Source organism: Parasteatoda tepidariorum, chromosome X2, assembly GCF_043381705.1.
Source record: "Parasteatoda tepidariorum isolate YZ-2023 chromosome X2, CAS_Ptep_4.0, whole genome shotgun sequence".
Taxonomy (NCBI): Eukaryota; Metazoa; Arthropoda; class Arachnida; order Araneae; family Theridiidae; genus Parasteatoda; species Parasteatoda tepidariorum.
Window position 1 is genome coordinate 59097415 of NC_092215.1, and position 14136 is coordinate 59111550.

The following is a 14136-nucleotide window of genomic DNA, read 5'->3' on the forward strand; positions in this document are numbered from 1 at the left end:
AGTGACGATATATATATATATATATATATATTACGATAAGCACTATTTAGTCAATTTAGTTACCTTTATTTCTATTGTTTGCCATGTATAGCACTTGCTGATCCCGTCTAAACTATAGACTTGTTGATCCCGTGTGACAACGACATTAAACTCTACATTCAATTCATTTCAATTCCGTTCAATTAAGCCATGTGTGCTCCTTGTTTTGGATCAGAGTCACAATTTAGTAACATTTATCAGTAAAAATTGTTTCGACTTAAGTAGGATTAATATTCAATAACAAATATATTTCCGAATTTCATTCGTTTGTAGATACTTTTAGATAGGAATTAAACTTACTGTAAATTCTTTTAATTTACTAAAGTTTTCCCCCCATCAAAATAGCAGTTGTTTTACACTTTCAAACACTTTATAAGACACTTCTTTCATAGTCCTGTTTAAATAAATGCAACAAACTTTACAAAAGTTTTTTAAAAAAATGTCATTGTATGCTCATTATTTTAACATTAAAACTGGTTTTCATCGCTGAAAAACATCCACAGAAATTCCCATAAGCGAAGCATTTAATATTAAATAAATAATTCCAAGAAACTGAAGCGCTAAGATGTTATATGATTGAAAACTTCATTCGCTTCAAAAATGTACAAATAGGAAATAACAGATGACATGTTTCAAGCGTTCAAAAACAGGCGCCCATTTTCAAGACTTGCCTGACGTGAATTTCTGATTTACGTGTGTCAAGTTTCGAAAATGGGCGCTTTTTTTTGAAAGCTTGAAACATGTCGACTGATATATCCTATTTGTATATTTTTGAAGTGAATAAAATTTTTAATCAAGAAGTATTAAGTATTTATAATCATATAAGGATTTATAATCATATGCAAAAGGTATTTTTAATCATTACCATTTCATTGCAATTTAATTTTCAAAATTTTATCTATTGTAAAAAATTTAACTGTAACCTAAATTACTATAAAGAACTTAAACTTCTGCGCTTTTAAATAAGGGAATTTCTAAATTCTGTGTTTATGACTACAAGTAAACTCTATGAGAAATGATCAAATGAACGAAGGTATAACACACAAGAGAAAATAGTATCCTAATTTTTGTCGCTCTCCTTCATCCCACGCTTACCGTTACTGTTACCCACAATCATGTAAATAAAACCGTTTTTTTTATTATTAGTGTAATTTATCAGCAAATGGCTGCACAATCATATCTGGGGGGAAGCTTCCTTAGATATTCAAAAATTAATTAAATTGGTTGGAAGTATATTTTCAACGGAATTATAACTGGTTAATGATTGATTGTCCTTTTAACCAAAAAAGAATAAATTTAAACGTCTAATTGTAAGTGTTGAAAACTTTCAGTAAAGAGGGGTGCCAAGGAGATTGTCACGAGGTTAAAGCGAATATAAATTGAATTATTATTCATTAATTATAGATAATTAACTAAATAATACTTGAAATACATTTATAATTTCTTCTTAGAAGAATCAAAATAATTTTTTAAGTTAGAAATTTCGAAAATTCGTCATTAATCACTTGGTAAAATTTTTTTATTTTTCTTGCTTTGAAATATGACTTTTCCTTCTATTAATGGAAATTTTTAGGCTAAAAACTAAAGTAATTTTGATGCTTGAATGAATAGATATAGTTGAATAACAGAAATTCTGTGTCCTATTTGGACTAATAATTGCAATCAGTTTCAAAATAGATGTTTTTACTACCATAACTTAAAGTAGTACTCCTAATGACAAAATTTTTATTTTAGCTGTTCACGAAATGCATTTTAATGGAACAACAACTACTACTCCAGGATACCCACATCATTTTACCAGTAGTTTATTAGCTACAGGTAATAACCTTTATTTTACAAAATCTTTAAAAATAAAACGATTTGTTATGACCTTTATTTTAGAATATCTTTAAAAATAAAACGATTTGTAACAACCTTTATTTTACAATATCTTTGCTTCAGAATTCATAGAAAATATTATTTGGTTCATGATAACTCATCATGTTAAAATAGTTTCTTAAGAAGATTAGCCAGCTGGAGAAAACGTGCTTTTAAGATATTTACACTTCAAAAAGTTTTAGGATATCTCAACACCAAAGAAGGTGGCAACTACCTTACACCAAAGTTGTGCAGTTACACACCACAAATAACTCTTGGTTTCTAGTGTTTCACTACACAAGAAGTTAGTTCCTGACATAGACAAACACTAAAAATGTTCTTTAAAGTATCTGCCTCGATTTTGGTATTCCGGAAAGCACTAACATTTATAATTAACAATAAGATATGATACACACGGCAATCAGTAAAATTAATAAGATACAATTTAAAATAAAATACAATTTAAAGTGAGATACAATTTAAAGTAAGATATAATTTAAAATACAGTTAGTTTAAGAAATATACACCCACTAATTTTTGAAATATAATTATCTTGTTAAGCAAAAATACACGTAGCACAGAGAAAGTATTAATACGAATTTAGATTAGGCTTAACAGAGCAGAAGCGGATAGAAATTAAATATGATAAAACCATTTGATGTAAATGACAGATATTTAAAAATTAAAATATAATTATCCTTATCACACAAATAAAAACATACTTACATTTATAACGGATAACTTTTGTTTCTGTAGATGTATAGCATTGGCAAAATAACAACAAACTCACGCTATTTCGTACTAGATTGTAAGCATCACTTTCGATATTCAAAGTACACCAAAATTGGTGTGTTTGGAAGCGAGAACAATTTACAAGTGGTGTAAATATTTTACATCATTGGTTTAGAGCAGTGATTCTCAACCTTTTTTTTGTTGCGGCACACTTTTAACGATTTCGAAATTTGACGGCACACAATGAAAAAAATTAGCTTAAAAGTTATTTACTTACCTATAATACACTGTGTTAACCCTTTGAGGCACACGAACATAAATTTTCATATTTTTTTAAAATTGAGAAACTAATTATGATGCTTAGGATCTAAGAATGGGAAAATGACATTTAAAAAAAATTCTGATTCATTGCACCACACAGGGGTTGGTGGTTTCGGTGGTTAACCAGTGTCCACATAGAACATTTTCATGTGAAAAAAAAATATTATCTTTTTTAACTTTTTTTACAATAAATTTTCACTTTTCAGAAATCAAACAATAAACTTAAAGTACTAAAACTATTTATATAATTTTAAAGACCAAAAAAGGCTTTAACAAATATAATATAATACAAAAATAGTATATAATAAAATATATATTAGTGAAAAATAAAACGCATGAATTTCAAACACAAAAAATATTCTAAGTAAAATATAATATATATTATACAATATCAGGATAAAATAAATAGTACAGAAATATATAATAATAAAAATAAAATGTATAATAATAAAAATAAAATATAAAATAAAATGTATAATACTAAAATACTTAATACTACTAAAATACTTAAATTTTGAAATAGTTTTCAAAACAAAAGAACTTTTCTATTATAGAGAATTAAACTCTCATTTCTTAATTGAAAATCAACAATATAAATAAATAATAATAATAATAAAAAATTTAAATTCTTAATTTTTAAGACAAATAAAATGCAGAAAAATTTTAATAGTAGAAAATAGATATTATAGCATCAACTAAATACGACTGTTCGCTTATTCAAAAAGAACTCAAATGAGCAGAATTAACTTGTTTCAGATAAGAAATTTGAAGTAATAGACTTTATTTTCAATAGAAATAGATAAGAGACACATTGCTCCCCATTTATAAGCCCCATGAAGAAAAAACCCTAATAAATTTTTACCCACTTCACTATCTGAGTGAAGGAAGGGGGAAAAAGGATAAAGACTCGTGTTGGTGGATATAATGTTCTAGGGGCACAGTGGCTTCACTCTGAAACCAAAAAATATAAAGGTAAAAATTAAATACTTTTCTGAGGAATCTTTATTGGGAAAAATTTGTGTGTCAAAAGAAGCTCATGAACAACAAATCTGAGTGATATACTTCAAACTTTTTTTGTATTTTATTGAGTAAAAAAAAAAAAACTTGTAGCAATGAAAAAGGGCCTTGAAAACTTTTTATTTTTTTCAAAGGAAGATATAATCTAAGTGTAGTGCTGCTATCTGGTGATGTTTAATAAAGTTAAAATAATACTTTAATATTATTGGTTTCGGAGATTGACCTTTGTGCCGCTAGGAATAATTTTTTAAAAAGTGCGGTTTCGCTGTCGTACCACTGTGCTTCAAAGGTACAGCACATTTATTAAGGGATTAGTTATTTCTTTCGACAAATTCTTTATTAGTTAGTAACAGTTTTTTTTTGCTAGTTATTAATTGTTAGCCTGTTTTCTATAGTTATTAAATGTTGTTTTTTTTGCATTGTTATTTTTTGTGATTTCTTGTTAACTAGTTTTTTTGCTAATTATTAATTGTTAGCTTATTATTTTTTTTTGCTAGTTATCCTTTGTTAAATTGCTTTTATAATTATTAATTGCATAGCTTACTTTAATGATTAGCTTTTATTTTCGCTTGGAAGTTAGTATTTAGCTTGTTTTAGCCTTTGTTAATTAATAATTTTAATAGTCATTAAATTTCCTACTAATTTCAACATTTCTTAAAATTGTGTGTCAAAGACAATTTATACACTTCCTTCTTATTTTAAGATTGTTAGACACAAGACAATCGCCCACAAAGAGATCTTCACGCGGTTGAAGCGTGAAAAAATTATAAAAAGTATATATATAATATTATATATCTAAACACTTTTCTTTAGTTTAAACTTTACTTGTAATAAAAAAAGCATTATAATTTTTACTGTATCATTTCTAATATTTGGAGGCACATTTTAAGAATTTGGCGGCACCCAAAAGTGCCGCGGCACAGGGGTTGAGAATCACTGGTCTAGAGATTTAACTATACCCTTCAAAATATATACTTTAAAAACTGTGGTGTAATAACTATTCGAATTTGGGGTTGAAAAACTCTAAAATGAGTATGTTATTTCAAGTTAATACCAAATCGAACATTCATGCACCCTTTAAAGAGTGCTGTTAAATTTAAACACCAACAAATGAGAAAGCTTACTCCAAGAAAAATATTATTGAATTGTTTTCGCTCCCGAAAACACCAACGTTGACGCATATTAGCTTTCCCAGTTTCACGAGTATCGCAAGTAAGAGTTGACGAAGTAAAGTTGATTCCTTCCACGTCACTATACAATATCTAGTGAGACAAAAGCTTGCCTTTAAAATATACATGAATGTTTTTAGTTGTGTCATTTGGACAATTATATTTTAATATCCAAATGTCCATGAACTGTATTAAATAATTATGTAAAGGTTAATATATATCCGCTTTCATTTTTTAAATAAAGTTCAAATTCATATTAGTATTCTCTCTATGATGTGTATATGTTTATTTGAACAAACTATTTTATTTTAAGACATATTTTATAGATTCATCTTAAATTTATGAATCGTGAAACACTCTTTACTGATTTTTTTGTATATCATATATTTTATAAATCTTAGTGTCATTAAACAACAACCAAGATGGTGGCTACTTTACACCAAGTAGTGAAAAAAAAAAATTCTATTTCAGCAGTATGAAGAAGCATTTCACCTATAAAGATGTACTGCACTACACTAGAAACTGTCCGTGGTCTTTGTGTAGTGTAACGTTTAGTTATGCTGGGTAAAAAGTAATTGCCAACGTTTATGGTGTTGAGATGGACTAAAATTTTTTACGGTGCACATTATCACATTTTTTTTCATTTGCCAAAGTTCATGATGTTCAGAGGGACTAAAAGTTTTTACAGTGCACATTATCACGTTTTTTTTTTCACTTGACAACGTTAATGGCCTTCAGATGGACTAAAATTTTTTACAGTCCACATTATCGCAGTATTTAAATTTATTTTTTCCCTGTTGCAGTTTTTCTTCATTATTTATTCATTTTTTGTGTGTTTTTTTACGGACAGCACATATTTTCATGCTCATTAGAATCAATTTAATAACTTAATTTCAGAAGCATTTCGTTAAAAGATAAGCACATTTTTAATGATATATTTGCACTAATTCTTTCAAACAATTGTTATTTTATCAATTTCGTATAATTTTTTTTTTGTGATAGCTATAGATCGGTTTATAAAAATATTTTTGTAACAGTTTATATTTTAATGATAAATACATTTTTAAGTACCGAACTGTAGTTTTCGCTCATGAAATTGGCAAAATAACAAATATTTGCAAGAATTAGTGTGAATATATGGATAAAAATTTGTTTTCTTTTTAAAATGACTTTACAATGAAGCTATTAAATTCACTCGAATGGGCGTAAAAATATGTGTTGTCAATAAACAAAAGTACAAAAAATGAATTAATCATTTTTTAAAAAATAAAACTATAATAGCAAAAACATAAATAAGAAATGTGATGCACTGTAAAAAAAATTAGTTTATCTCAGTTCCAAAAGTGGTTGTAACTACTATTTTTGCAGGGTAGTTGTCATAGGTGTAAAGTAGTTGCCATCATTTTAAGTGTTCAGATACACAATCATTTTTCACAGAGCATATGTGTTCATTGACACAATTTTTGGATTATTTTACTTAGAATTTTGACAGATATTACACCACTGTCTTTACAATGTATTACATTCCAGTAATTTCTGAGCATAATCAGATAAATAATACTATGATTACTTTGAAACTTTAATTACGAGGAGTGTAGCTGGAACATTTTTTTTAAAATTTGCTCTAAAAAAGAATTTAAAATTATACATATTTAGTGAATTAACTAATTCTCAGCTAACATCCATCTAAAACGCAATATTTTTCATTCATGCTTAAATTAATATTAATGCCACTTTACATCATCTTGTTTATAGTATTTTTAAATATTTTATTTTATTATAAATTGAATGGTTATTTATTAAAATGATATATGAAAATATTTTCTGATAAATGCATCAAACTTTTGTGAGAAAAGAAATTGATTAAAGAAATTTTATAAGGCACTCTTTTGCTCTAGAATTAAAACCTCGTTTTTAAAATGACCTTTAATCAAAGGAAAAGAAATTACTCTTAAATAATTATTTTCACTTTAAATGAACTTTAGAATTGAACAAACAAGAAATTTTTTATCTTGAATGATTTTTAACTCTATATTTAAATTTAATTCAGCTCAAGAAATAAACTGAAATAGTTTGTGATTTATGGGAAAATATGTACATGTCATAGGAAGGAATTCCCAAATATGACCGTGCTAATGCCCAAAATTGATCTTTGTTTATAACTAATTAAAAATTATACATAATTAGCAAATTAACTAATTTTTATTTAACATCGATCTGAACAAAATCCTATATTTCTTATCCATGATAAAATAAACATTAATACCACTTTACATCATCTTGTATAAAGTATTTTAAAAAATTTATTTTATAACAAATTAAAAAGTTAGTTAAATAAATGATCTCAAGGAAATTGGATGGTAAGGGGCTGAGGAACTAATGTCGTTAACGAGGGAATCAACATTCATATAAATAAAACAAGATTCCAGGGTATCAAGATGAGCTTATGTGACTGGGGTGAAAAATCGGCTCATCTTGATACCCTGGAATTTTGCTTTATTCATATAAATGCTGATTTCCTTGTTAACATTAGTTCCTTAACATTCGCTCGTGCAAATACATTTTACTCTGATTTGCCTCTCTCAGCAACAGTGGTTTTTTCCTTTTCTGTTTTTTCATATTTATTTTTATTCTTTCTCGACTACTGTGGTTTTTCTAGTTTTGCTTCTCATCTTTATTTTTCATATTTTGTTGGGAACTTTACGTTTTATATTGCAAATCACTTTTATTTTTTTTAATTCATTCACATTTGGCAAGTTTCAAAAATGGGCGTCTATGGGCGTTTTTCATTTTTTGTTGGGAACTTTACGTTTTATATTTCAAATCACTTTTTTTTTTTTATTATTCATTCACATTTCGCAAGTTTCAAAAATGGGCGTCTGTTTTTGAGCGCTTGAAACATGTCGACTTTTATTTCCAATCTGTAGATTTTTGAAGCGAATGAATTTTTTAATCAATTAAAAAGTTAAATATTGAAAGAATATGCGAAAATAATTTTTGATTGAAAATAAAATTTTGAGATAAAAAATTTTTTAAGGCACTCTTCTGCTCTTGAATTTAAAGCTAGTTCTTAAAATGACCCCTTTGGTCAAAAGAAAAGTAAAATTATTTAAATGAACTTTAAAATTGTTACAAATGAGTGGCAATATAATGAAGTGAATCTATATTTTCAGGCTGTGAAATTGAAGGACATGTTTACAGAGTGCAACAAGTTGTCCGACCAGCTAGTGGTCCATGTATGCTTTGTCGTTGTGAATCGGGTGGAATGATGAAATGTGAACCAAGAGAATGTCAACCTCAACCACCCCTCCTTTTACGTCTCAATCGTGATTTCTTTCGACGAAGATAACTGCCAAAGATTCTTTAACTGCCTGTCTCATTGTATTACTGCCTGCTTTATTGTATTTATTGTTTCCTTTAGTGGGACACTATTTATGGATATTTTTTTTATTGTGCCATATACAATCATGTTTTATTTATTTAATTTATTCATGTTTTATTTATTTAATTTATTTGGCTTTGTAAGTCGTCTGTCTTTCTGAAGATGGGAATTTATTTATGGATAGGATCTCAATTTCATTGCTGTTTGTGTACATCATTTCAACCTTTTTTTTTTAAAAAATAAATGCACTGTGTATATTTCAAATCTTTCTCTCTCTTAATATCAATAGAGATTTTGGTTAACTATGTTGCTCATTTAATAATTGTTTTAATAATTCTTGAAAATTTCAGTTGAACCCATTTAAAATAATTTTTCTTAAATGCGTGTAGAAAAAATGAGGTCAGAAACCAGTCGGTGTAATTGAATTTCATTGATAATTTCTGGGTCGTTTCAGAAAAGGCAAAAGGAGATTTTGGGATTGCCTCCGTTGCAAAAAACAAATTGTTCAAACAATAGACAACAATCAAAATCTTCAACCAAAGAACAATGTCTTATCAAAGGAAACCTAAAATGGTTGAGAGTACGTAAGTTATGAGGAAAGTTATATCATAATTTTAAATCATTTGCTTTATTTAGATTTTTATAATTTTAGACGACATCGAAAATTCAAATTGAATGCAATTCCATAAAAATGACACAACATTTATTAACAAGGACACTCTTCAGAGAATTAATGATTATTACTGTTCAGCATAAAAAAGAAAATTTGAATTTAGAGCTCCCTAAAGAATCAATAAAACTACGATTCCCAAGAAGTAAGTATCGATTGATATCGAAAATTCGCATCCATAAAAATGACTCAATATTTATTAACAAAGACGCTCTTCAGAGAGTTAATGATTATTATTGTTCAGCATAAAAAAGAAAATTTTAATTTAGAGCTTCCTAAAGAATCAATAAAACTACCGTTCCCAAAAAGTACATAGTATCGATTGATATCGAAAAATTGCAAGATACGGAACAATATTTTTTTAAGAATAAGAAATAGTTATCATCGTACAGCATAGCAAAAAATATCCATATTTCATAAAGGCTGTAGAGGATATTTTCACGATGGAGTACATAAACACAGACACCATAAAACTATCAACGTTATTCATAAAACATGACTGGAGAGATAAAATATTTTCGGATAAATTTTTATTAAAAATAAAAAATATTTTGCAGACATTGTAGGATATTGAGCTATTATTGGAGTGCAGTATTGTATACCTTTATTCAGCTGCATTAAAAAACACTGTACAATTCAGTAGCAGAATTACGTAATTAAATAAAGGCATCTCAGTCCAAAATAAAATGCACCATTTACAAATCGAAATATTTGTTTTTAAAATTTGAGCCATACAAAAATTCATTTTTAAAAACTCCTTCTATGTTTGCAAAAAGTTGCATTGATATTTAAAAAAGTTATATCCGTCAAATTTTATGTAAAAATCCTTTTTCCATGTATTCTCATCAATTTTAAAATATCAGAACTCTTTAAATAGGAAAAACTGAAATTATCATCGGAATTTTTTTCACAATATATTTTCTTTTCTCGTAAAAGAGTTTTGAATAAAATATCATGCTTATGAATAAATTATAAAAGAAAGTAAAAAACATTCAACAAAGCAATACTAAATTGTAGACCACGGGGGTCATGGAAATAAAGACTCCGCAATTTCGTAACCAATGACTTGATTGCGGCAAAGTGATCGACATTGCGCACGAGCTGCATTTACTTCCCCATAAATCTGGCCCTTTATAATTAATTTTAGAAATAACTATTATAATTAACTTAATAAAACTTTATAATAAAATTCATAACAAACTCAGTTTTATGCACAAGAAAGCAATTCAGGTAGAATAATTCTTATTAGGTATTCTTATATATATATATATATAAGAAGAGAGTGGAATGATAACACATAGCCAATCACAGAAGACTTCTGGTTAGTAACTCACAAAACAGCCAATCAAAATTGAAAACGCATGTGTGTGAAAAGGTAATAATTTTTAATAATGCTGTCAAAAAATACAAAATGCAAACTGACCTCAAATAAAACTCAGAGGACTTCGAATCAAATAATTAAGAAAACTCTACTATTACGCTTATAAAAAGGAAGATTTATTAGCTCAACAACAAAATTATAACATCGCCATTCCGAAAAAGAAAAAAAAAATCTCACACTTGTTACGTAAAGCTATAAAAAGACCGAACGATTATTTATGCAAGCGATTATATATGATTATTACGAACTAAACTTCATGCAAACGATTGTTTATGACGTCATTAGATAAAAGTGTCATTAACGCAATATTATCCAGTGTTTATTAATAATTTTGAGTGGCAATGTAAAAAGATAGTTGTTCTAAAGTTTTATAATAGAATGTTTGTTTTGATGGAAAGCAGTTATTTATTTCAGAACTCCAATATATTTTAATAGCTTTGATAAATCTGGTAGTGTCATTGGAATAACGAATCAACACTCTCTAAAGAAACTATTTACATCCCAAATTATCAAAATATATAGAATAGTGTTTATTATAAAAAACTTATATCTTTTATAAAAAATGGATCGCCGTGAATATCTTGAGCGATATCAACAGCGACATAGAGCTGAACATAATTTAGCAGCTGGGAAATAATCGTAGTGCTATCAACACGCGACGGCGGAATGCGCGGCGAAGAAACGTTGAAGAGTCAAGACGTTTAAATGAAAACGAATACCTTGGTGAGTCTTTATCAGACATCATACCCCCTTTTTCCGGTGGAACATTCAGTGATGAATGTGTAAACTGTGGTGCTCTTTCGTTTCCAGCAGAGTAAGGCAGGACGAAATTTAATTGCTGCCATCATGGCAAAGTTGAGCTCGCCAATCTGGAATATCCAGAAGTATTAAAAGATCTTTTGCTTGGGAGCCATTCTGATGCAATTAACTTTAAACAGAATGTTCGATCGTACTACTCTGCATTTGCGATGGCAGCTTTTTGCCCATCTCATGAAATCTCTTTTAAAGGGATCAGTTATCTTACTTTTAAAGGTGATGTCAATGTTACTGCAACAACAAGCTTGATCCCTCCTAATAATCAAAAACACAAATTTGCTCAAATTTATATCCAGGATAGTGATTCAGCATTGTCGAGTAGAATTTCAGATAAATGTCTTAGATAGAAATATCTTTCTTAGAAATGTCTTAGATGTCACCATATAGGGAGCTTCCGGCATCCTATAAGATCATCAATGATTTGAGTTAGGCTCTGACACGCGTGCTTCGGATACGGAGATTAATCTCCGGCTAATACCCTATAGTAATGTGTTAAATAATATTGCTTCCTCTCTTTATATAGGTTTATAATATTGTTTGTAAAAAATTGCTTTATATAAGTTAATAATGCTGATAATAAGCACCTCTGACATTTTACAATCCTATCATATTCTCTCTATGTGATGTTGGTGCAGCTAATTTCCAGGATGACGACTCTAATTTTGTTCGCGAAGCAAACAAAAATGTAATTGCGTAGCAATTATCGGGGGTTGGCGAGCGGTAGNTTTATGGAATTAAACAATTATGACAATTTAGCGTCTGGTAAAGAATGTATTCAATAATTAAATTATTCTTCATGTTGTACCCGGAACGGAGAGCCTAAATCAGAGGGGAACTTCGGATCGACATCCTGCTACTCTGAAAGCAAAAGCAAAGAAAAAGATTTTTCGAATTCTATTCTACTCCCGATACCTTACCATCCTATGAAGCGTGTGGTGATAAAAGATGCAAAACTTGCCCTAATATTGACAAAAAACATACATTTCTTTATAACGATAGCTCCAAATCTTTCTGTGAAATTAAAAATGTTATTTATAGGTTAACCTGTGGTCTCTGTAATATGAAATATGTTGGACAAACCAGTAACTCACTTAACGTTCGAATTAATCAACACCGTTCTGATATAAACAAATAAGACTATCAATAACCTGGAATTCAATCATTTTAGAGAACATAAATTTAACAGTGTCAAAATTTATATTTTAGAAATTGTAGAAGATTTAGATTTAAGACTACAAAACGAAAATTACTATATGCTTTTATACAAAACAATTTTGCCGTATGGGTTAAACGATATCTTCCAACATACACAGATTAACTTTAATAACTCCTCAACTTAATCACTTTTTCATATTAAAGATAAGCGTACAAATCGAGGTAAACGGGGTTTAAGAAGTAATAGAAACTCTATTAATAGTGACAAATTAAATATAACTTTTCTTTCTAATATGGAAAAAGATTTTAATAAACATTATAACACTAAACCAACTAAAGATTTTGTCTTCTCCCTTAAGAATTATGATGTATATAAATTCTACTATCTTATTATTAACTTTTCTTTTATTAATTTAAATTTCAAAATTCTTTGTTTCGATCTTATAAAAGCCAAAATGAGTAAAATTTCGCCAAATGAAAAGAAAAATTTAGATAATTTATATTTCGTTATTAACTTTCAAAATCTTATTTTCGATAAGATCAAATTTCATAATATTTATGAAAATTTTAAAGCCTTATTTCCATTAAAAGAATTTAGCAAAATTAAAAGCTTTAAATAAAATAAATCTCTTGGTAGAACTATATTTAATTATAATGATATAAGCAAACATTTAGGGAGTATTAATATATCTGATTATGAATGTCACTGTGAGGAAGAGAAATATTTTGATTTTGTTGATAAACATCATAAACATATTATTACTAGTAATTTAAATATTATAGAAAACTTAGAACTTAGGAATTAAATGATAAAAGAAACAAAATTTAGACCCATTTACCATATATCAATCAATAAAATTCTAAAATACTTTCTTAATGATCTCAATAGTTTTTCTTTAAAGATATCAAATAGATTCTCTTTACCTTTAGGTATGCTAACAGAATGGAAATGGGGTGTTTATTATTACTTTAAAAACTTTGTTTTCAATAATAAGGATAATTTAAATAAGAGTAACAATCCAGCAAATTTTTCTAATATTATTCAATCAATTAAGCAACTTCAAAAATATTTCGTAATTACTCTCATAGAACAATAATTATGCAATCTTCTGTAAGAAATTCTATGCTGAAATTTCAAATACAGAATTAAAAAATAGTAAAAGTCTTAAACTCAGTAATTTCAATAATAATATTGTCATTAAAAAATTTTAGCTTTATATAAGAGATTGAAAATTAAAATTAGCAATATACAAATTCTTTACTTAATTATCAGTCCTAAATTTCATAAAATTCCTGTAAAATTTAGAACTATCACATGTGGGTCTAATACTTATCTAACTAAACCTGGCGCCATTTTCTCTAACTACTTAAATAAAATTATTAACAATATTTCTAAAGAAGGTTTCTCTTGGATTATCACTAATAATCAACCGATTTTAGATTTCATTAAACATAATAAAATTAATTCTATTGCGACTTTTGATTTCCAGGATCTTTTCAATAGCATTCCCCTTTCTAAACTAAAAGATGTCCTTTTGAATTATTACTATGATTTTAAAAATATCCTTTGTTGCGATTTTGATTATTGGGAAATTCT

The 14136-nt window shown here is 27.7% G+C and overlaps 1 protein-coding gene across 1 annotated transcript in view; it reads left to right on the plus strand.

Annotated features, from left to right (window-relative positions):
• The window catches only part of LOC107449504 (tenectin), a 148877-nt gene extending 139727 nt beyond the window's left edge, over nucleotides 1-9150 (plus strand). The window contains exons 19-20 of the mRNA XM_071188061.1: nucleotides 1774-1857; nucleotides 8309-9150. Coding sequence (XP_071044162.1) covers nucleotides 1774-1857; nucleotides 8309-8484 — 260 coding nt within the window. The 3' untranslated portion in view covers nucleotides 8485-9150. The remainder of the gene's footprint in view (nucleotides 1-1773; nucleotides 1858-8308) is intronic.
• The last annotated feature ends 4986 nt before the right edge of the window (nucleotides 9151-14136 follow it).